This window comes from Pongo pygmaeus, chromosome 5 (assembly GCF_028885625.2).
Source record: "Pongo pygmaeus isolate AG05252 chromosome 5, NHGRI_mPonPyg2-v2.0_pri, whole genome shotgun sequence".
Lineage (NCBI taxonomy): Eukaryota > Metazoa > Chordata > Mammalia > Primates > Hominidae > Pongo > Pongo pygmaeus.
Genome location: NC_072378.2, coordinates 15,514,049 through 15,538,121, shown reverse-complemented (window position 1 = coordinate 15,538,121; position 24,073 = coordinate 15,514,049). Strand labels below are relative to the sequence as shown.

At 38.7% G+C, this 24,073-nt stretch overlaps 1 protein-coding gene across 2 annotated transcripts in view; it reads left to right on the top strand.

The window, feature by feature from the left end:
• The window catches only part of DTNBP1 (dystrobrevin binding protein 1), a 143,078-nt gene that overhangs the window by 69,596 nt on the left and 49,409 nt on the right, over positions 1–24,073 (top strand). For both annotated transcript variants that reach the window (XM_054491182.2, XM_063665839.1), the window contains one exon: positions 144–166. In XM_054491182.2, the coding sequence (XP_054347157.1) occupies positions 144–166 (23 nt within the window). The remainder of the gene's footprint in view (positions 1–143; positions 167–24,073) is intronic.

The following is a 24,073-nucleotide window of genomic DNA, read 5'->3' as shown; positions in this document are numbered from 1 at the left end:
AGTAAAGTATAATTGATATGTGAAGATCCAGAAATACCACTGTGGGCATTTAAAGTACATAAGTTTTTATTATGATGGAAGAACAGTTTTCATTGGGGAGATTTTTAATTTGCATTGTCTTGTCTTTTTTTTTCCCCCTACAGGAAGGAACTTGAAACCTTCAAAGGTAATTTTGTGTTAATTCTTCACTTTAAAGTAGTTGAGAGTTCATTGGTGTCAGATGTTCTCTCGATAATTATGAACAAACTCATTTTTCAAAATCAGTTTACATAAAACAGTAAAACTTAATACTGTTTTTGTAGGTTTTGTTTAATCACAGGTGGTTTTGATATTCTCTTTAGCACATGTACCAAGTGAGAGTTTCTGCTAATGACCTTTATAAGTGGTATGTTAGGAAGGTGCAGTGCTAACTTTGAGGTTGTTGAGAATCATAGTTTAAGAAGATTCTGGTTTCTCTTGTACAGTCTGGGCCATGTGGAAAGGGAATAGTGACAAAGATCAAGAGTTGCCCCTGTAATTGACCTTGCAGTCACTCGAATCTCCTGAGAAGTCTTCAGTGCTGGGCCCTGCTCTGCTGCTGTCTTGTGACTTTGGATGAGTCTCTTACCTTTTTAGGCACAGTTTCTCTCTCCATCTGTAAAATTAGAGGCTCAGATGAAATATATTCCGAGATTCCAAAAGCAGCCAGCATTACTTTTTACTTTTAGGGAATGCCTGAAGGAGGGACACTAGAGGATAATTCTTGGTTATGTTGACCCTTACTGGTCATGGAGAAACACTAGTGAAAAACAGAAGAAAACACAAACTTTCCAGCAGCTCAAGGTTCTTCCAGTTTCCCATTTTTCAATTAATTACTCATGAGCAATTAAGTAGTAGAAATCCTATTCTCGAGAGACTCATTTCAATAACTGAGAAAACTTTTTGAATTACTTATTAAATCACTTCTGATTTTGTTGTTTTATGCTTATTATACTTCACATATAAACCAGCATTGTCCTTTAGATTTACCGAATGGTTAAAGATTTCCAAGTATGTCATTTATAGTTGAATTGTTTATATGTCTGATCTGTTTGGATTTAGAAAAAATGACGAATTCTCAAGATAAAAGGTATAAAGTCATATTCCTCCTATAGCTATTATTGAACAGCCTTGTTTGGCTGTATTTCTGTTTGACCTACTGTGGCTCTAGTAAATGATTAAGCTCATGGCCAGTTTGTTGAAGGTAATGTTGAATGATCATGTGAACAATGTGTTGTCATGGCTGTCATTGTTCTTAATTCAATTTGTAAACCACTACTTGTATACATTTTTTTTCAATCAGTGGTTTAAAATAAGATTTGAAATCCTTATAAAATGCCTTTTCCTTCTCATTCCTTTCTTTTGGTTGACTAGTTTAGTATCTTCTTATGTAACAGTAAGAGATGAAAAAAACAATCAAGTTAATATTAAAAGACAGGGCAGGGACACAGATTATGTAAAATGTCAGTTTTACTTGCATCTCAGTGCTGAGGCATACTTTTTTTAGTATGACAATATTCAGAGAAAAAGAAGAGAACAGCAGTTTGCAAAAGGTTGGGTAGTGTTGTATATTATCTGATAGAATAATTCAATTTGGGCTGAAATATCTTGTTTATACACACATTCCTAATTATGTACAATTAACAGCACATCAAATCCACCCACAGGCCAATTAAAGATCTCAAATGTGAACAAACCCTAAATTAAATGTTGCATTATATCTAGATTTTTAGTATCAGTGTTCATTCAAAATTGTTTCTTCTTGAGTGTTTTGCTAATATTTTTAAAACGTGGCCTGGGCATGGTAGCTCACGCCTGTAATCCCAGCACTTTGGAAGGGCCTCCTTTGGGAGGCCGAGGGGGATCACCTGAGGTCAGGAGTTCAAGACCAGCCTGGCCAACATGGTGAAACCCCATCTCTACTAAAAATTCAAAAACTAGCCAGGTGTGGTGGTACACCCAGCTACTCAGGAGGCTGAGGCAGGAGAATCTTTTGAACCTGGGAGGTGGAGGTTGCAGTGAGCCAAGATTATGCCACTGCACTCCAGCCTGAGCCACAGAATGAGACTCTTGTCTCAAAAAAAAAAAAAAAAAAAAGTACCCTATAACAAGAAAAACAGAAATTTAATAGCTCTTCCAAAGTATTAGTGAAGAAAAAAAGATTTAAAAGTTTGTTCGAACATATTGTGGCAATTTATTATTTTTTGAATATTGCCTTTTTCCTTTTCAGGTTGGAGGAAAATAAAAGGTGTTACTTCCTCCAGTTGCTTTATTCAACTTATATTTAGAAGCTCTTTCTAAATTGGCGGAAAACTAACTTTTGAGAACCAAAATACAAAATTAGTGACCCTCAAAGTTAGTAATGTAGATTAATATCATCCACCAAGTTCTAGATTCTCCCTTCTATACTCCATTGAGGTTGATGAGTTACGTTCACCTTCTGCTGCATATGGCCAGTCTCTACAAGATTATTAAAACCAGTTGTTGTTCTTATTTTAATATTGGCAGTAGGAAATTTTTCTGTGTTACCCAAATACTGCATTCATTTAAAATTTTTAGTGATATCACTCAAATATTAGACAGCAGAAAAAGAGGATAGGATCATAAAAGTCCTTATTTTATATTTTTAATGGGGAAGGAATTCCGTTATTGTAAGCACATGTAGAGTACATAAGCTTTCATAGTCTTTAAAGACATAAGACATTGAAGACTTAGCTCTGGAAAGCAGAGCCAGTGGATGAGGTAGGACCAGAGTGGTCAGAGAAACAGGAAGACCAAGGCAATGTAGTGACAAAAAAACTACAGAGGAGAGAGTTTAAAGGAGGAAAAGTGGTTATCCATAATATAAGTAATGCAGAGAAGTTGAGCTGAATGGAGAGAGCCTGTTGGATTTGACAATGAACAGGTCATTGGTGACCTGAAAGAGCTGTTTGTAAAGGGTGAATCTGAATTGAAAATCAGAAGTGTATGAATAGGCCAGGCATGGTGGCTCACACCTGTAATCCTAGCACTTTGGAAGGCTGAGGCAAGCGGATCACTTGAGGTCAGGCATTCGAGAACAACCTGGGCAGCATGATGAAACCCCATCTCTACTAAAAATACAAAAAATTAGCCCAGCGTGGTGGTGGGCGCCTATAGTCCCAGCTACTTGGGAGGCTGGGGCATGAGAATTGCTTGAACCTCGGAGGCAGAGGCTGCAGTGAGTGAGCCAAGATTGTGCCACTGCACTCCAGCCTTGGTAACAGAGTAAGACTTTGTCTCCAAAAAAAGAAGTGTATGAGTAGTTAGGAAATAAAGGTGACATGAACTAACTATTCAATCATGAATGGTAGAAAAACAATGAAAATGTAACGAGATAGGATCCAGGTCAAAGTCAGGGGAGGTATAGTTGAAGATATTGAAGGAGTCATTATGATATTAAAGAAAATGGAAAGAAGTGGTATCCAGATAGGTTATCCTTGGAGAGTATCCAGGGATATCTCTTTTCCTAAGACCTTAGAGAAGGAAAGGATGGCTGATAATATAGGGAAAAGTTGACATGGAAGGATTAAATAATTTTTTGAGAATTCACATAAGGAATGATAATCTGAATTTTCAGGGCTAGGCTCAGAAGCAGAAATAAAAAAGCAAAACAAATATGCTTTGGTTAACACAGAGTTGGAAATGGGAAGACATGTAAGATGGGCCAGCAGGGCATGGTAACTATGGGTGCTAGTGAGACTATGATTGAAATGATTGGCTGTGGAGTTCTGACTAGAGAGGGGAGGCCTGACCAGACCAGCAGAATAAGCAGGCTGAATGGTACAGGTGAGATACCCCGTAAAGGGGAAGAACACTTTTAGTGGTTGAGGTGGATCTTGTGGTCAAAGAAGAGATTTCAATTTGAAATCTTAGAAGGGGAGCAATTCCCAGTGATGATGATGGCTAAATTTGAGTAAAAATAGAAGGCACCAACTCATCTGACTTGGAGAATTCTGAGGCTGTGAGGAGTCTCACTTGTTCGGATTACTCGTAGATGTGGCTTATGCATATTACTGGCTTGGCAGCCCTTAGCATGTTACAGATAGGGATGATGATGCTAGATGGTAAACTTCAGTAGAGTTTGTTGGTTCACTTCAAGAGTTGCTTAACATGTGAGACAAAACTAATCAGCTGCCATTGAACAATATTTAAGTGACTCAGGTTGGATGATGTTACTGTCCTCTGTCCTCAGGGAGCTAAAGGACTGTGGCAAAGCTCATAGGTTAGAAAGGCAAATATATAATTTGAATACAATATAGAAATAATAGAAATAAGTACACTAAGGTGGGAGTAATCAACCAGAGAGAAGTCATGATACTTGATCTGAATGACGAGTACTCACTGGGCTGGAAAGGATAACAAAGACATTCCAGGAAGAGGAAAGAACAGTTGTAAAGATGCAGATATGTTTATTTCAAGAATACAAGTTAAAATTTAATTTCTTATTTATTGAAGGAGCCACAAATAATTTGCCTGGCTGAAGCATATGGTGTGTGGGGTGAAGTGATGAGGGATGAAGTTGGACAGAGAGGCAAGGAACAACTGGTACCCAGCCTCGAATGCCATACACAGGAACTTGGACATTTCCCTTTAGGCCAGTGGTCTTCAAAGAGGAATGTGGGCATGCAAAGCATTAGGAGGAGAGAGGAAACTGGAATTTTTGTTTTTTTATGTCATCCTTTTAAATGTCAATTTTCTGTATATTATGTAATAAATTAGAACAGGAATTCATGCATATGTCAGGGGTGCATGATCAAAAAGAGCTCAGAGGTTATTGTTGTAGCTGATAGAGTCCGGATAGGGAGTAGGATATCCCCAAGGGTTTCAATCAGGGTAGAAGGATCAGATTTGCATTTTAAAGCAAGTTTTCTGGAATCATATAGGAGATAGGTTAGAGAAGAGCAGGTCTAGACTAAAAGAGATCAGTTGGGAAACTATTAGATTTGAATTAAGGCATTGCTAGAATGGAGAGAAAGACACAGATTCAGGAAACTGAGTAGAATAAAAAATCACTATATTATTCCTTTTTATTGCTGAATTAATATTTCATTGTATGAATATACCCCATTTTGTTTATCCACTCACCAGCTGATGGACATTTGGATTGTTTCCAGGTTTTGCCTATTTTGAATAATGCTGCCATCAACTTTCTTATGCAAGTCTTTGTGTTGACATACATTTTTATTTATCTTGGGTATATAGGCTAAGACTAGAATATATGGATTATATGACAAGTTTGTGTTTAACTTTTTGAGAAACTGCTGAACTGTTTTCTAAAATGGCTGTACCGTTTTACGTTCCTATCAGCAGTGTGTGAGGGCTGCAGTTTCTCTTCATCCTTGACAACACTAGTTAGCTCTTACATTTAGGTCTGTGATCCATTTTCAGTTAAGCCTTGTGTTCGTGTGAGTTAAAAGTCCACCTTCATTTTTTTACGTGTCGATATTCAGTTGTCTCAGAACCATTTTTTGGCAGACCTTGGGCCCCCAGGCTGCACCGTGCCCCAAGTCTCCCTCACAATCCTTAGAACTATTTTTTGAAAAGAGCTTCTTTTCCCCATTGAATTGCTTTGGCACCTTTGTAGGAAACCAGTGACCATAATGTAAGAGTTTTTTTCTGAACTCTCAACTTTGTTCCTTATTGCCAGTGCCACACTGCCTTGGCTAGTGTAGCTTCGTAGTGAGATTTGAAATTGGGAAGTCTAAGTCCTCCAACCTACTTCTTTTTAAAATTGGCTTGACTATTTAATATTTAAGATCCTTCGTCTTTCCATATAAATTTTAGGATCATTTTGACAATTCTAACAAAGGAAAGAGCCTACTGAGACTTGAATAGGGATGGTTGTGTTGCATGTGTAGATCAATTTGGGGAAAATTGTCATCTTAATGATAGTGAGTCTTTCAATCCATGAACATGGAATATATCCATGTTTGTTTAAGCCATCTTCAGTTTTTCTAAGCAGTTTTGTTGTTTTCAATATATGAGTCTTAAATTTATTCCTTAATATTTCATTCTTATTGAGTGAATTTCACCATGAGCATGTTAAATTTGCAGTATCTGTAAGATGTTATAGGTGGAAGTGTCCAATGGGCTGTTGAACCTCAGGAGAAGGATCTCAGCTAGATTTGAGAGTAGCCAGCATGCAGGTGGGAATGGAAGCCCGGGGTTTGGATGATGTTGCCCACAAACAACAGGGCAGAATGAAAAAAAGATGACAATGCACAGAAATCTAGGAAGCACCAGCATTCACCAGACAGGCACGAGAAGAGAGCTAATTGCCCATAGTGGAGGCAGAGAGGAAAATGTGATGAGGAGAACATTTCAAGGACATGTCAAGAAGCAGTGTCATATTGTTGTGGAGAAGGCAAACTGAAATATAGCCTGAGAAGCTAATTGGTGATCTTAATGAGGACACTTGCGGCAGCATGGGTTTGTGTATGTGGGGGCTGGGGGTAGAAACCAGATGGCGGAGGATTGGAATGAGTGGACTATTCTGCCTCGTTCACCATTGTGACTCAGGTGCTTGGCACTTTGGTGCTTATTAAATATTTAAATGAATGAGGAAGTAGAGACAATGCTTTCAAAAGCTAAGGCTAAAGGAAGGAAAGAAGAATAGTTAGAGGAGAGAGTTAGGTTGAAGGGAGGATTTTTTTTTTTAATTTTGGGAGGAAGTTGAGTATATTTGTATGAAAAAGGAACAGAAGCTATAGAGAGGGAGAGGTTGAAGATACAGTGAGAGTGGCTGATTGATGGAGCTGTGATTCAGAGGGGACCAGCGGGAGTGGGATTTAGACCATACTATTTTCAAAAAGGAAAAAATTGTGGAGAAGTGTTTGTAACTATTAGAATTGATGACTTAAGATACTTATTAAAAATATATAGCACATTCCAAGCCACTGGTTAGTGTTGCTGAATTTGAAAAAACCTTTAGGCTAATGCTACATTAAAAATGAGGTAGGGGAAAATTATAGATGCCTTGTGTGTTATGAAATGAACTATATTTTTAATTTTTATGTTACTACTTTCAAACAGCAAGATTTCATGTCTCTTTTGCTGTGTTACTAAAGCATCTTTGTACCTAGATGACAAATTCAGATGGATTTAGTATATTTTCAGCCTTCCCTCCCCTCCATTTTGAGCTGCATTTGGTATGGTCCCAGACCGGTGCATACATCTTTGCACACTAGAGCCCCTGAGAGCTTGCATTTTGCTTTTATAGAGGCAGTAGATTCCAATGTATGTCTGCTTAAGCCATCAGCAAAAAACTAACAGGCTTACTACAGTTTTCTTTGGAAAAACCTGCTTCTGGCTTCAGCCTCACTTCCTTTGTTCTACATCCCAGAAGATGCACGTGAGGGCAGCTGCCTGGTAACTGGAGGCTTCACTTGACCAGCACTGAGCTTCTGTTCACTCATTCAGGTCTCACATCCATGTCATCTCCAGGACTCACCGAAAATAGTCAGAGGGATCCCTGTAGGTGGAACTTTATTTTCTGTTTTTCCTTTGCTGCTTTCCTTTGAAATGTTTACTTCCATGCCTGGATACATTGCTGTATTTGCATGGTATGCAGATGATATATTATTAAAAAGCAGAAATTAAATTTCAACTTGACTTGAACCTACAAGCAGTACATTTTTATGAGAGCATTATTAGTTTCTTTCTATTACCAACAAGTAATAATTACTAAATTAATACCTAAAATAAGTTTAAAATGTTGCATGGAAATGTAGGACTTTTTTTTTTTTTTTTTTTTTTTTTTTTACAATATGTGTCTTCTCATGCATCAGGTGAAATTAATCAAACTGACATTTTTTATGAAGCAATATTTGTATTAAAAGATAAATATAAAATACCAGGAAAATAATGCTAGCTATTTGAATAATGAGGCTGGTGCAGCTCCATAAAACTAATTCAGCATCCCTTGCTGCTAGTATGTTCATTTTCCAAGAGGCAGTTAATAGAGTTAAATTTGTGAGCCATATCCAAAGATAGTATAAAGTTAAAATTCATTCTATGGTACTATATGGGTTTATCTAAAATGGCTGATTTTCAATATGGATTTTGAAAAATGTCATAATGCTTCATACAGGTTGAATATATATATATATTCTTTTCATAATTTTATATAACTTCAGTGTATTCCTTATCTGTTAGCCAGAGGCTGTGGTTTTAATGACATCTCTGTGTGGCATTTAAATATATATATATATATATAAATACCTATATAAGGATATTGAAGTTGTGAAACTTACTGCAAAAAATACCTGAAAAATTAACTGTGCATTTTTTGTTGAGTAATTTATTGTACTATCCATGGGGGTGGTAACTGAGGAATAATTTTTAATAGTGATTGCATTTTTTAAAACTCCCTGTTTTTTAGTTGGCATATGTTATGGCATGTTATATACATCATGCCTTGTCAGGTAGAAGCCACTTCTCTTTAAATGAAAAAAAAAGAAAAGAAAGAAGTACATGTTGTCTCTCATCTATCAAGGTTATTCTCTTTTTAATATTACAAATTTGAATAAGGTGTATCAAACTTAAATTAAGAGAAAAGTTCCTTCTTTGTGTCCCTCTCTCACGCCTGTATATGTATAACATAGCAAAACCCTTCAAGCTTAGATAGACGTATTAACAGAAGTAAAATGATAGCTCAGGAATTCATTATAAAATTGGAGCATTAATGGAATCAAATTCTAACTAGAGGTTTTACCACATTCTTATTCATTGTTAAGTGTTCAGGAAAAAACTTATCAGTGAGAACTTTGGCATTTATTTTTAAAGTATTTACTTATAGGGAATGTATGATAAATGACATATTTTCTCTTCTCTCAGTCATTATCTTAAATAATGGTTCTAAGAGTAAAGATCTGCATATAGGTATAATCTGATATTCAATTTTAATATTTTAGATTATTCATCTAAGAAATTACTCCTTGAAAATCTTGATTTGTTGGTAAATACTGGCAAGATTTTTGAGGTGTCTGCTCATCTTTTTCTCATATGTCAATATATGTAAGTGTATATTCGTTTTTTTAAAAGCTGGTTTATATTTATGTAACAGTGTTTAAATAAAGTTAGTATCTATGTCCTGTAATACCAAAATATTTATATCCTGTTTGTTAATTTTGGCTCTAAGTTTATTTCTAAGACGGAGTTGATTCTTTATTCTAGTACCCTGTCTTAAGTTGTCATACTGGGCATGACCTGAAATCCTCTAAGACGATATTCTATATTGAAGGGAAATTGGCACTTTAACAGCTTGTTTAGGTATTAAACTACATAAAAATAGAGCATCGAGATTAGGGTTGTGATGCTTAAATGTTACCTTTCTGAGATTTCTTGTAATGATCATATACCACCATTGTATGATCAATAATTATAGCAATAGAGTATTTTAGAAGTGAATCAGGACAGCGTTTTGTTGTCTATCATAAATGTTTGGTATCATGAATAAATACAGCTATTCTGTTTCATTACCTTTTTGCTGGAACATGGTATAACTTGACAGCAAAAATTATACCTTTCAGAAAACTGAATTTTAAAACCAGAAAAAGAAATCTTTGAAAATTTTAGCTGTCAGCCTTAACAAGAGACTTTGTCTGTTGAATTCATATGTAGCTTCATGATTTTGTCTTAGCTTTTTAGAGGTGTGTGCTGGAAAATAACCTGTGGGATCTTGTAGCTCTGCTGATTAAACTGTTGAAGGCAACTGTGATGGAGTTTGTACTTTTCTCAGAAGATTGGTAGTTGCCTAATGGTTTTATAAACTTCTAGAGTAGGGGAGAAGTCAAGTGGCCAACTGAGCTGAGAAACTCTCACTCCTGCTTAAATATTCATCTGGCTTTCCCTGTAAAGGTATGCCTATAGCATAAATATAAGTATATGGGTGGGAGCAGTGGCTCACACCTGTAATCCCAGCACTTTGGAAGGCCGAGGCAGGAGGATCGCTTGAGACCAGGAGTTTGAGACCAGCCCAGGGTAACATAATGAGACCCCACTCTACAAAAAAATTTAAAAATTAGCCAGGCATGGTGGCATGCACCTATAACCCTACCTACTTGAGAGGCTGAGGTGGAAAGATCACTTGAGGCTCAGGAGTTTGAGGCTGCAGTGAGCTATGATGGCACCACTGCATTCCAGCCTGGGCAACAGAGCAAGACCCTGTCTCTAAAATAAACTAAAATGAATCAGCATTTGAAATTTGGCTAATTTGTTTTTATTTGAGGAAGAAAATTGTGTTTACCCTAAGATAGGGGAAATAACTAAAGAAGCATTGGAATAATATTGAACTATTTAATATCCTTTTGTATTCTTAAGAATCATTTAAAGTATTGTATAAAAGAGTAGCATAGGATACTTATTAATATGCTATTCACTTTCAAATCTCTAATTCCAGTTTTGAAAACCTATGAAATAAATACTATGGTAGATAAAATGGAATTGAACAGTCAGAAACTTACTACATGAAGATGACTCATCAGTTCTAATTATGTTTATTTTTAACTGAAAATAAAAGTATATGTAATAAGAATTATCATAGTAATTGCAATGATGTGATCAAAAAATAAATAACCACCAGGATTTTTTTCTTTCATTTAGTAAAATTAATGTGGCACAGAATATCAGTCATACCATTATAGGTATATAAGTGTAATTCTATTTATTTCTATTAAAACTCTAATAAATTAGTGAAAAGAAACTACTTATTAGGCATGTACATGTGTTAGCTCTGTACTTTGCATTTCATAGTTAGTACCACAGTATCTCAAGTAGTATCAAAACAACCTTGTGAGATGAGAAAATTGAGACTTAGAGAGTTAAACAAGTCACCCAGCTAGTAAGCATTTCAGCAGGGATTTAAACCCAGGAACGTCTGCCCTCAAAACCTGTGTTTTTCTCACTTCACCACAGTCATTCCTGGGAAGTGCTAAAACATAAACAATAGAATTTAGACAAGTTTTGAGTTTCCATAGTGTTCAGTGTTCTTTATGTATTGCATTTATATCCAGTCCCTTTCCCCCATTCTCTTTCTATACCGCAAACTTTGAATAGCTAAGTAGCATATTGAGATTTCATCTTTAACTGTATTTGAACTGCTTCCTGGTCTTGCTGTGTAATGCTCCTTTAATACAGGGCTATTCTAAAAATAAAACCCAGTGTTTAAAAAAAAAGATGCTGATTTATGCTGCAGAACCCTGGAAAGATTCCTCTGAATTTGAGATGTGGGTTGAAGCTCAGGGCAGGATTAGAAGAAAGACTAGTAAGGCCTCTAGCTCCCCTCTCCACACTGTGTCCTCCTTGGACAGGAAATATTTGACCATTCTTAAAGTCAAATCTTCTCTATTGCAGATGCTGATTTCTGAGTAACAGTTTTAAAAGAATTTCTGCCTGGGCGCGATGGCTCATGCCTGTAATCCCAACACTTTGGGGGGCCAAGGCAGGTGGATCACCTGAGGTCAGGAGTTCAAGAACAGCCTCGCCAACATGGTGAAACCCTATATCTACTAAAAATACAAAAATTAGCCAGGCGTGGTGTGCTCCTGTAGTCCTAGCTACTCTGGAGGCTGAGACAGGAGAATTGCTTGAACCTCGGAGGCAGAGGTTGCAGTGAGCCAAGTTCTCACCACTGCACTCCAGCCTGGGTGACAGAGCAAGACTCCATCTCAAAAAAAAAAAAAAATTGGGTGTGGTGGCTTACGCCTGTAATCCCAGCGCTTTGAGAGGCCCAGGCAGGTGGATCATGAGGTCAGGAGTTCGAGACCAGCCTGACCAAGATGGTGAAACCCTGTCTCTACTAAAAATACAGAAATTAGCCAGGCGTGGTGGCAGGTGCCTGTAATCCCAGCGCTTTGAGAGGCCCAGGCGGGTGGATCATGAGGTCAGGAGTTTGAGACCAGCCTGACCAAGATGGTGAAACCCTGTCTCTACTAAAAATACAGAAATTAGCCAGGCGTGGTGGCAGTTGCCTGTAATCCCAGCGCTTTGAGAGGCCCAGGCAGGTGGGTCATGAGGTCAGGAGTTTGAGACCAGCCTGACCAAGATGGTGAAACCCTGTCTACTAAAAATACAGAAATTAGCCAGGCATGGTGGCAGGTGCCTGTAATCCCAGCTACTCAGGAGGCTGAGGCAGGAGAATTGCTTGAACCTGGATGGCAGAGGTTGCAGAGAGCGGAGATCGTGCCACTGCACTCCAGCCTAGGCCACAGAGTGAGACTCCATCTAAAAAAAGAAAACAAAAAGAATTTCTGGCAGTCTCCCGTTTTCTACTTCTTTCTAGCCATTGTATCTTAGAAAAACCTTTGAAGTCCTGTCACCAACACCTCGTCCCATGCAGAGTCCCTTTATGAGCAGTCCTGAAGGTGTTTATCTGGTGTGTTGACAGTTCACACTCTCTACCAACCTTCTAAGGCTTCAGAGTTGTAGTTCCTTGACCTTTTCTTTTCGTGGTAGCTGATTGTAGATGCTTTATTCTCCTGGTCATTCTTGTCTAGACCCATGCTAGTTTTCCAATACCCCATATAAAAATGGTGTTTGTACCTGCACAGTCTTCTAGAAACGGTAACTGTGACCATAGCTTTTTAGTCATCTTTTCTGCCAGTCAGCTCATGTTTAACCACAATGCCCAGATCTTTTTAATATGAAAGTGCCCCTAGTCTTTATTTTTAAAATAACTGTAAAAGCAGTGCATCCCCATTAAAGACAGGAAAATTTAAAAAGCTGCTGGGAAAAAAATTGAATCACTAGTCTGCAATAGCCTCAAACATTTTTGAGGTTTATATACACACACACATATATAGACATATCATCCAAAATTGGAATAGCATACAAACAATTTTGTTTCCTGCTTTTTCCCCCTTATGAAATGAGCATTGCCTCATGTCATTAACATACTGTTTTCCTATTGTTGGAAATTTAGGTAGTTGCCAGTTTTATGCTAAGCATAACTTGTGCTGTAATAAGCATCTCTATACGTACATAGGTAGGGCCACAATTTTTTACAGCCTAAGTGTATTACATTTTTTAAGGCTCTTGGTGTGTATTCATCGTTAGCTTTTTAGAAGGGTTGTGCCAGTTTATACTTTCATTAGCAATGTCTGTGACTTTTTCTATTTCAAGGACCCTCATCTGAGTATTTTTTTTCTTATCTTTACTAATATGATAGCAAAAATAAAATTTGATAATTGTTTGAGGTGTGGTGGGAGGTAAAATGTAATTTATCAGTTTTTTATTGTTGTTATGAACTGTTTTTGCTTCTGGCTGCTTTCAGTTGCAGTTTTAGTGTACTTGTAGATTTGAATGAAGGGGTTAGATATTAAGGGTTTCAAATTGTCATATTTATTGCAGATATTTATCTTCAACTAATTATTTGCCTTTTAATTTTGCATGGTTGTTACACACAGAAGTTTAATATTTTTTATTCAAATGAATTGTTTTGCTTTTATTATTTTAAATGGACACATAATTGTACATATTTGTGTGGTACAGTGTAATGTTTTGATACATATATATAATGTGTAATGATTAAATCAGGATAATTAGCATATCTATCTCCTCAAACATTTCTTTGCATTGAGAACATTCAAAATTCACTCTTTTCTTTTTTTCTTTTTTTGAGAGGGAGTCTCACTCTGTCACCCAGGCTGGAGTAGTGCAGTGGCACGATCTCAGCTCACCACAACCTCCGCCTCCCAGGTTCAAGTGATTCTCCTGCCTCAGCCTCCCAAGTAGCTGGGATCACAGGTGCCTGCCACCACGCCCAGCTAATTTTTGTATTTTTAGTAGAGATGGGGTTTCACCATGTTGGCCAGGCTGGTCTCAAACTCCTAACCTCAGGTGATCTGCCCACCTTGGCCTCCCAAAGTGCTGGAATTACAGGCATCAGCCCCCATACCTGGCCAAAATCTACTTTATAGCTATTTGAAAATATACAATAAATTGTTACAGTCATCCTACAGTGCTATAGAACACAGGAACTTATTCCTCCTCTCTGTAATTTTGTATTTGTTAACCAACATCTGGTTAACTCTCCGTTCCCAGCCTCTAGTAACCACTATTCTAGTCTCTACTTCTATGCAGTCAAGTTTTTTAGCATCCATATATGAGTGAGAATATGCAGTACTTGTCTTTCTATGCCTGGCTTGTTTCACTTAATGTTTTACAGGCTCATCCATGTTGCTGAAAATGATAGGATTTTGTTATTTTTTATGGCTGAATAATACTCCATTGTGTATACATACCACATTTTCTTTATCCATTCATCTGTCGATAGACATTTAGTTGATTCCATATCTTGGCTTTTGTAAATAGTGCTGCAATAAACATGAGAGTGCAGCTATCTAATCAAAATACTGATTTTCTTTTCTTTGGTAAATATCCAGTAGTGGGATTGCTGAATCATGTGGTAATTCTATTTTTAGTTTTTTGGGGGGAACCTCCATACTGTTTTCCATAACAACTGAGCTAATTTACAGTCTGACCAACAGTGTCTAAGAGTTTCCCTTTCTCCACATCCTCACCAACACTTATCCTTTGTCTTTTTGATAATTGTTATTCTGACTGTAGGAGATATCTCACTGTGGTTTTGATTTGCATTTCCCTGATGGTTAGTGATGTTGAGCATTTTTTTCACATACCTTTTGGGCATCAAATGAATATTTTTAAATGATATCTTCCATTGCTTTTCTGCATGGAAGATTCTCTCCCAATCCTAAGAAATAAGTATTAGCTTGTTATTTCTTCCAGTTTTTATTCTAGGTTACTTATTACTTTAACTCTACTTAATCTAGAACTTATTTTGATTTACGGCATGAAATGACCACTCAATATTTTGCCATATAAGTAATTAATTTTTCTAGTACTATGCAATAATTCCTTACTTTTCTCTGCCTCTGTTGCTGGAAAAATGTAATTGGTTAAATTCCATCCTGCCTGCATGGTGTATGCCCCTGAGCAGCTGAATGTAGCTAGAAGAAAACATACATCCTTTCCTGAGTTCTCACTTCAGATGTTGTCCACAATTCACTAGAAAGCCTTGAGCCAGGCTGGCAATCCTAGTACATTCCCCTCTGCGCACCTGGAGAATGCTCTTTTCTCAAAGTGTGACATCCCCTCCCTGATCCCATTCCTCATTGCTTTCCTCTGATTTCACTGAGGAACTAGAAGCAGTCAGAAGAGAAGGGCTCTGTGCTCCCTGCACTAACTAACACCCCCTCCTCCCAGAGTTGGCTTGCTCTGGCTTCCTCCCAGGCACTGTGGGGACTGTCCCTGCTTCCACAGCAAGCCCCTCAGTGTAGGCTGGTTTCCTTCCTTCTCTCCTGCCTAAGGGCTTTGCTCTGGCAGTGTTGCCCTCTCTCTTCTGCACCATCAGTGCTCACCTCTCTGCACAATCATCTGGCAGTTATTCGTACTGTCCACATACTTCACCATTCTTTTCCTTAATCCGTTTTGCCTGTAAAAGTAAACAAATAACTAATAAAACTGACATTACCACCCAAATTATGTTGGTTACAATATCTTGGAAAACTACACTTCAGGATTAAGTCCAAGCTCTTTACCTTCCCACCAGAGATGTTGAAGTGCCTCTGGGGTTAATCCTTGGGCCTTTTCTCTCCTGCATTCTCATTCAGTCCCAAGGCTTTAAATACCACCCAATGCTATTGGCTCCAATCCTGGCCTCACCCCTAAATTCTAGACTGGTTTATCCAGCTCTGCACTCAAGAGCCTGTGATGGTGCTCACTGGCATCTTAAACTCAACCTGTCAAAATCTGCAGTCTTGAGTCTCATCCTGCCTGCTTCTTGGCTCTTCTGTCTTCTCCATTTCATTAGATGATAGCACTGTTCATACCCAGGCTTGGGCTGTAAGAGACATCAACAAAAATGCTGTTTGAGTCCTCTCTTGCCTTACACATCCAGTTCTTCAGTAAATCCAGCCAGCGCTGCCCACAAACTGCCTCTCACCATTTCTTCCTGCCTCGCCTACTACTGCCTGCCCCTGGCACTGTTGTCTCTCCTCTGGGCTGCCGGGGGGGCCTCCTCCCTGGGCTTCCTGCCTCTGCACTCATCCTCCAGAGAGAGCATCACCTCCTTGTGCCAAACTCTCTATGGCCTCCCATCACATGTGGAATACCTCCTGAGTCCTGGCTTGCGAGGCCCTGCAGGGCTCAGCCCTTTGCTCCTTCTCTGGCCTTGGCTCCTCTGCTGCAGCTCTCAGCCATTTTGCTCCCTCCAGCAGGCCCATAGGCCCAACCAGGCCTCCAGCTTTTCCCACCACCTGTCCTGCTCTTCCTGTAGGTCGTGGCCTGGCTCGTTCGCTTCTGCTGCTTTCTCAAGGCTCTCCACGTTTTACTTTGTATATCATTCTCTCTCTCTCTTTACCTGGATTTATTTTATTTGTGACCTGGATCCTCTTTTTTGTCTAAAATGTAAACCTAACATACATTTATCTGGCTTTTCTCTGCTCTATCTGTTGGGCCTAGAATAGTGATTGGCACAGCACCCAATACATGTCGTCTGTGTGGATGGAGTTCTATAACAGGGTTGTATCTCTTTGCTTTCTTCCAGTGGCTCTCCAATTCTTACAGCGATGTCTCAGTCATTTGAGCCTCACTTTCATAACTTTTTTTTTTTTAAAGACAGAGTCGTGCTTTGTCATTTAGGCTGGAGTGCAGTGGTGTGATCTCGGCTCACTGCAACCTCTGTCTCCTGGGTTCAAGCTATTCTCGTGCCTCAGCCTCCTGAGTAGCTGGAATTACAGGCACACACCTCCATGCCTACGTAATTTTTAGTACGGACGGAGTTTTTGCCACTTTGGCCAGGCTGATCTCGAACTTCTGGCCTTAAGTGATCTCCCCACTTTGGCCTCCCAAAGTGCTGGGATTACAGGCATGAGCCACTGCTACCAGCCTAAAGTACATTTATTATTGTAAGTGGAAAACCAATATCACTTGACATGAATAGAAGTTAATTGCAACCATAGGCTGGGCACGGTGGCTCATGCCTGTAATCCCAGCACTTTCAGAGGCCACAGCAGGCGGATCACTTGAGCTCAGGAGTTCGAGACCAGCCTGGCCAACATGGTGAAACCCTGTCTCTACTAAGAAATACAAAAATTAGCCGGGCGTGGTTGTACGTGCCTGTAATCCCAGCTACTCGGGAGTCTGAGGCAGGAGAATCGCTTTAACCCGGGAGGTAGAGGTTGCAGTGAGCCGAGATAGTGCCACTGCACTCCAGCCTGGGCAACAGAGCAAGACTCTGTCTCAAAAAAAAAAAAAAAAAAAAAAGGAAAAAGAAGTGAGTAGCAACCATAAACACATAAAACTGTCTTTGCCCACCTAAATGGTCTTGCCTATAATATCTTAGAAAACTATGGTCTAGGATTAAGTCTAGGCTCGTTACCATAGTAGACAAAAGTCATCCCGAGGGCCATGCTTGTGTCTCCTCCTCCTCTGTGTGTCACAGCTCATGAGCCAGCAGCACATAGCACATCTTGCATCAGCTTTTGTGCACACCGACCCTTCTTCATGGAGTCCATTTCTTTACGCTCTTCCCCTCACAGGGCTATTTCCTGTTTCCCTCTGAAACTGCCCCATCTCTCCCTCTTCTGGGAGGTCCCCCTCGAAAGCTCATGAGGCGCACCTCCCACATCTATTCATCATATTAAGTTGTGGTTATCTGCACAGTGTTTTTTCCTCTCCATTAGTATAATTTGCTGAGTGTATCTTGGACCAGACAGTATTTTGAAAAGTGTTTTTCTCATAAAACTCAAAGAGAAAACATATGTCACACTGAAAGCTGTTTTGGCCTCCAGGTCCCACAGCTCTGGTAGCTACTTCTTCTTTTCCAGAGGTCACTTTTCAGCAGTGACATTTTCCGTGCAACTTTTGCTAATTCCATTAATTTGTTCCTTTGTGAGACAAAATGTCAGTTACAACTGGAAATGTTACCATAAAATTAAAGAGAAGTTGTTCTGTGGTCTCTTGCCCATAACAAGTGATTTTGGAGAATGGTGGCAACGTGTTAGGGGAAGAGTGGGTTATTTGGTTTTCTTTTTTACTTGTTAGTTTCTCTAATATTCAGTCTGTTCTCAGATTGTCTTGTTTCAGCATTAATAATTACCTTCAGAGGATTTTGTCTTGTATTACACCCTAAAAAACAAATTTGTTTTGTTTATTCAGACTTGTGGTAAGTAGGTTTATATTATATTACTGTATACCTTTTTTTCCTTCAAATTTAACACTGGAATAGCCCAAATAAGTTTAAAAAAAAAAAAAAGGTTTTCATGAAAGTCACACGCAGCTTTGCTTTCCTGTAGTGGATTCGGTTTGTGTAGAAGGAACAGAGTGAAAACATCACTGGTTTCTGGAATAGGACAGTTTGGGCTAGTATGTCAGTATCATGTGCTCTGTGTTCAGAGAACACATAGCAGGAAATTATGTTTATGTTTGTGAAATAAATCTGTTTTCAACTGTCTGTTCAGAAAAAATTAGTACTAATAACTGTGGTGGAAAACATTCGACCGTACTCAGAAACCTGTCACTCTTGTTTTAGGGTTGGATTGAAGAATATTGGGAAAGCTGGGACACTTTGTTTTAATTGAGAGAAATATTAGAGGGTCCTACCACCAGCTAATAAGTAGGTTTGGGTTTTTTTCATGTCCAAGTAATTCCAGAGAAACTCTTCCTTTGAATGGTTAGATACTTCACTGTCCTCCTCCTCCTCCCCCACAAACGTTTTTTGAGCATTTGGGCGGAACAGCTTGCTGAGGGCAGTGCTCTGTGTGCTGAGGGATGTTTATTTCTGTACACACTGGAGAGTGTGACAATAGATTCACTTCGAATAATTTTTGGTGAAAACAATATGCTCAGAGCAAACTGAAATAAGTGAATACAAGGCATCTAAAATTATATGGATGGTACTGTGTTTACCTTTAGATGTCAGAACCTTGACAGCTCCCTCGTGTGATAGTGCATCCTTCCGTGCTCAGCCTCACTTATTCTTCTGTCTAGGAGAGTCTCCTTTCCCCCAGGCAACTCCTGCATGTACAGAAATCCAGTGATACATCTAGGAAAGACTTGTGTTTACTGGTCTTGCTGTCTACTCTGCTCCGTGCTAAGGATGTGAGATGAATGAGGATGCTTCCACCAGTGTTTGTGTCTTTAGCAGCTGTTGTACCACTTTGCACACAGTAGGCCCTCAGTCAGTGCTTGTGGAAACCATCCATTTATGGAGCCTCTGCATTTTCTCCTTGTAACTCTTTGTGTGTTTGTGGTGATGCAGAGAATCCACGTGGGGTTCTGGTTTGTGTATCTGTTCCGATTCTGAAGATGTGAGTATCTCCTGAGACATGATCTATTTGTACCTGTGAAATACTTAACCATCTGGATTTATTGTCTTTTAACAAAGGAGAGTCTGGGCGTAGTGGCTCACACCTGTAATCCCAACACTTTGGGAGGCCGAGGCGGGTGGATCACGAGGTCAGGAGTTGAAGACCAGCGTGGCCAACATGGTGAAACCCGTCTCTATTAAAAATACAACAATTAGCCAGGCGTGGTGGTGGGCACCTGTAATCCCAGCTGCTTGGGAGGCTGAGGCAGAGAATTGCTTGAACCCAGGAGGCAGAGGTTGCAGTCAGCCGAGATCGCACCAGTGCTCTCCAGTCTGGGTGACGGAGCAAGACTCCTTGTCTCAAAAAACAAACAAACGAAAACAAAACAAAACAAAACAAAAAACAAAGGAGCAGAGCTTCTCCTTTTGTTTTTTTTTTCTTCTGAGACGGACTTTGCTCTTGTTGCCCAGGCTGAGCTCCTGACCTCAGGTGATCCACCTGCTTCAGCCTGCCAAAGTGCTGGGATTATAGATGTGAGCCACTGCGCCCTTGTCTTTTAAACAAAGGCTCCTTCTTTGTCTTTTAAAATAGTGCTGGGAGCCTCTGTTCCTGTTGTTAAAGTTAGTATTGTTTATAGACTGACCATACTCTGTTTTTCATTTTTAAGGATTTTCCAATGGACTGTTTACTGTAATTTATATAATCTCTTATTAGAGTTAATTAGCCCCAGAAATGTTATTGATTTGATAAATCTAATTATTGAGTTCAAAATGGTCTTTGAGTTTTTTTCAATATATATCATGTATCAAAAATTTTCTTTATGGTGATAAAGATGGAAAAGAACAATGTCTACTTTAGTAAACTAATGTTGATCATTGTAATTTTCTTGATTTTGATATTGACTATAAAACATACCTAAAAAAAGTAAGTGAACAATAACTTTGCTACTATTTAGGGGATAAACAAGGTTTAATCTTTAAACCATGTATTTTAGATTAACCCAAATATATGTGTACGTATTAGGCAGTGTAGCAGAGGATTAAGAACATGGAATTCTAGGTGTGGTGGCTCACACCTGTAATCCCCATACTTTTGGAGGCCAAGCAGGAGGATCGCCTGAGCCTAGGAGTTAGAGACCAGCCTGGGCAACAGAGTGAGACCTCATCTCTACAAATAATTAAAAAATTAGCTAGTTGTGGTGGTGCGTACCTGCAGTCCAAGCTCCTCCAGAGGCTGAGGTGGGAGGATCACTTATGTCAGGGAGGCTGAAGGTGCAGTGAGCCATGATCACATCACTGCCCTCCAGCCTGGGCAACAGAGCAAGACTCTGTCTCTAGAAAAAGAGAAAAAGAAGAACATGGAATCTAGAGCCAGACTGGGAGTGCTGAAACGCTAGCTTGGATGTTATCTAACCTCTCTGAGCCTCAGTTCCCTCTCTGAAAAATGAAAACGATTAATAGGACCTACATCTTTGAATTGCTTTAAGGACTGCATTGATACGCATAAAGGGTTTACAGCTGTGCCTGGTATTTATGTAGAAGTGCTGTATATAAGAGTAAGCTATTATTACTACAGAGACAAGGCAAACAGGTTAAGTGACTTGTTTTCCATTGTTTGGTTTCTTGTCTTGTAATATGTAAAGATATAGGAACAACAGAAAAATCAAGTTGAAACCTCTCCAGGTTACAGAACTGAGTTTTCTATGCAAAATACATATGGGGCGGGGGGGAGAAGTCTGCTACAACCATGAAAGGAAGACCATCACTCAGGCTGCCAAAAAGCTGTTAGACACACTGGGTGGGTTTGACTCAGCTTTATCACTTATAGCTGCATGTCCTTGGGCAAGTAACCTAACCTCTGAAGTCTACTTGCTCAGCTATAAAATGAGAACAATATGTTTTTTTTCTCATTTGTATGAGAAAAAAATGAAATAACAGTGCTAGCCATACAATAAATATGAAATAAATTTTAAGGTCTTTGTAATTATGAATTCATGCTAATTATAATTCCTGTTTATGTGACTCCTAAATCTTTGATTAGCTACAGGCTGTCACTTTCTTTAATGAAAACAATAAATTAAGATAATTTATTACCTTATAAATTAAGGTAGTTATTCACATGCAAATTGGCTTCAGAACTCAAACTTTGGTTTCAGAAACAGTTTATTAACAAATGTGCAATAGTAGAATTAAAGTAATTTTTGGAAAAATTTGAAAATATTTAGTTTTAGGATGAGCACTAACTTTGAGATTTACAGATTTGTTCCCTCATTCCTCAAAGGTTTATTTTGTACCTGCTAAGTCTAAGTGCAGGATATAAAGATTAAGACCAAGTGTCTAGCCCCCAGGAAGTTCACAGTGCAGCTGGAAGACAGTCAGTAGTGACAATACTATGAATTGACCCCTGGGGTTTGCTTGGACTGATACAGGGTTGCAGTGGAGGCCTGCCAGAAGTGAACAGTGCCTAGAGGTAATGCATTGGACATCCTTCAGTCACTTGTCAGTAAACCTGTGGAATTCCGTGCATCTGTCTTGTGAATATACAAGTATCTTGCAAAAGATCTCACTTGGCTACTGAAACCCCAGAGCAGTGGTTATTATAGTAAAACTAAAAGAGGGCAGGAGAGAGGAACAGAAGGAGGGAAAATTCTTCATGGATCTGTGATTTACAGTCTTTAAAGAGATTAATGTGAGGTTTAATGTGACAGGTGATATACTTGTTCATTCTTTTAATTGAGATTGACAGTTCTTTGAATGAACTTGAACTGTGACAGCCAAAATCTTTTCTTTCATCTATAGGCAGTTAAAAGCTTTATTTTCCCTTTTTGTTATAGGAGTTTCTAAATATGTACAATAGAGAGAATAAGTAGTACAATGAACCTCCATGTCCCCATCACCCAGATTCAGCAATCAACAAATGGCCAGTGGAAGGTCTTCTGGACCTCTGCTTGTGCCCTTTCCACCTCGATATTTTAAAGCTGATTCCATATGCCATGTCATTTCCTCTGTAAATATCTCATGTATACCTCTAACAAAATAAGACTGTTTTAAACATAACCAGAATGCCATTATTATTCTTAAAAATAACATAATTTCTTAATGCCATTAAGATAGATATTTTAATGTTAGGTTTATTAGATTAATGAGTGAAATAGATGTTAAACCATATGTTATATTTCTGTAATACCTAGTTTACTAATTTTTGATTTTCTAAGTATGTGGTTTTGAATTAGTCTTTATTTTCCTGTTGTCTACTATTTAGTTAACATACCACCTTAGTTTACATTCAAATGTTATTCAAATATTATTTTTTATCAAAAACTTTTACCCCCTTTAAGTGAAAATTTACAAAAAGCTGTGAGTATAATTCGCTTATTTTTAAGCACTCCCAGGAAGAACAGAGTACTGTAAACAAAAATTATCTGAAAAGAAATTTGAAGGAAAGTGACTTTATTGCAGTGAACAGTTTGCAGTACAGGGAGACACAGACTTTGGTGTAAAACAAAGGTGGGGTTTGGGTTTTATAACAAAAGTTTCACCCTGGTTCCCAGCCAGGTTTATTTATGCAAATGCAGGATTCAAACTTGCTTAGTTCCAACTGGCTGATATAGCTGAGTTCTGATGGGTTTGTTCAGGTGACCTCTGAAAGTTTCAAAGTTGAACAGAGGTGTGGGCTTTTGGAGAACTCAGAGTACATGTGTGACTGCCTGTCAGGAAACAGCCGCTTGGCTGTGTGTTAAATGTAGGCCCAGTTAGGTACTTAGGATCCATCTTGAAGCATTGGCTCTTTCAGGTTCACATTTGTTCACAGTAATAACTTTAGAAAGTAAAGAGTTTACTCTGCAAACAAAGAATGGGAATGTCTTATGGATCTGCTGGAAGAGGTAAGATTTAGTTTATTTATTTATTTATTTATTTATTTATTTATTTATTTTTGAGACAAAGTCTTGCTCTTGTCCTCCAGGCTGGAGTGCAATGGCGCGATCTCGGCTCACTGCAACCTCCACCTTCCGGGTTCAAGCGATTCTCCTGCCTCGGCCTCCCGAGTAGCTGGGATTACAGGGACCTGCCACCATGCCCGGGTTGTTTTTGTATTTTTAGTAGAGATGGGGTTTCACCATGTTGGCCAGGCTGGTCTCGAACTCCTGACCTCAGGTGATCCGCCTGCCTCAGCCTCCCAAAGTGCTGGGATTATAGGTGTGAGCCACCGTGCCTGGCCAAGATTTAATTTTTTATCTGCCAGTGAGTTTTCTAATTTACAAGGTGGAGTTTTTGGTGCTTGCCCAGAGAGGAAAAGGGAGGCAGGTACAAAAATAGGGGATTATTATGGTAGTTAGTTCATTGTTCTTACATGAATTGACAAAATAACACATTTTCAGATTCCTCTTTTTTATCCCCCTTTTGTTCTCTGGAGCAGCAAGGTTAGGCTAATGAGCAGAGCTATTTTTGGTTATTTTTATAATTTTTCAAAATCAGGCTATATATGTCACACAAAAAATTCAGTTTCTTATTTGCTATCTCAAGTTGCTTTAATGTGTTACAGTGTGAAATATTGCTAAACACATTTGCTCCTTGTATAATAGAAAAGCAATACCAACTTCACACTGCATGTTTTCTCTAGGTGGTATCTTAGGCACCTCATTCCACTTTTTGAAAATATTTTTTATTAACCTCTTACTGCAAATATGTAGAATTGATTTTTAATAC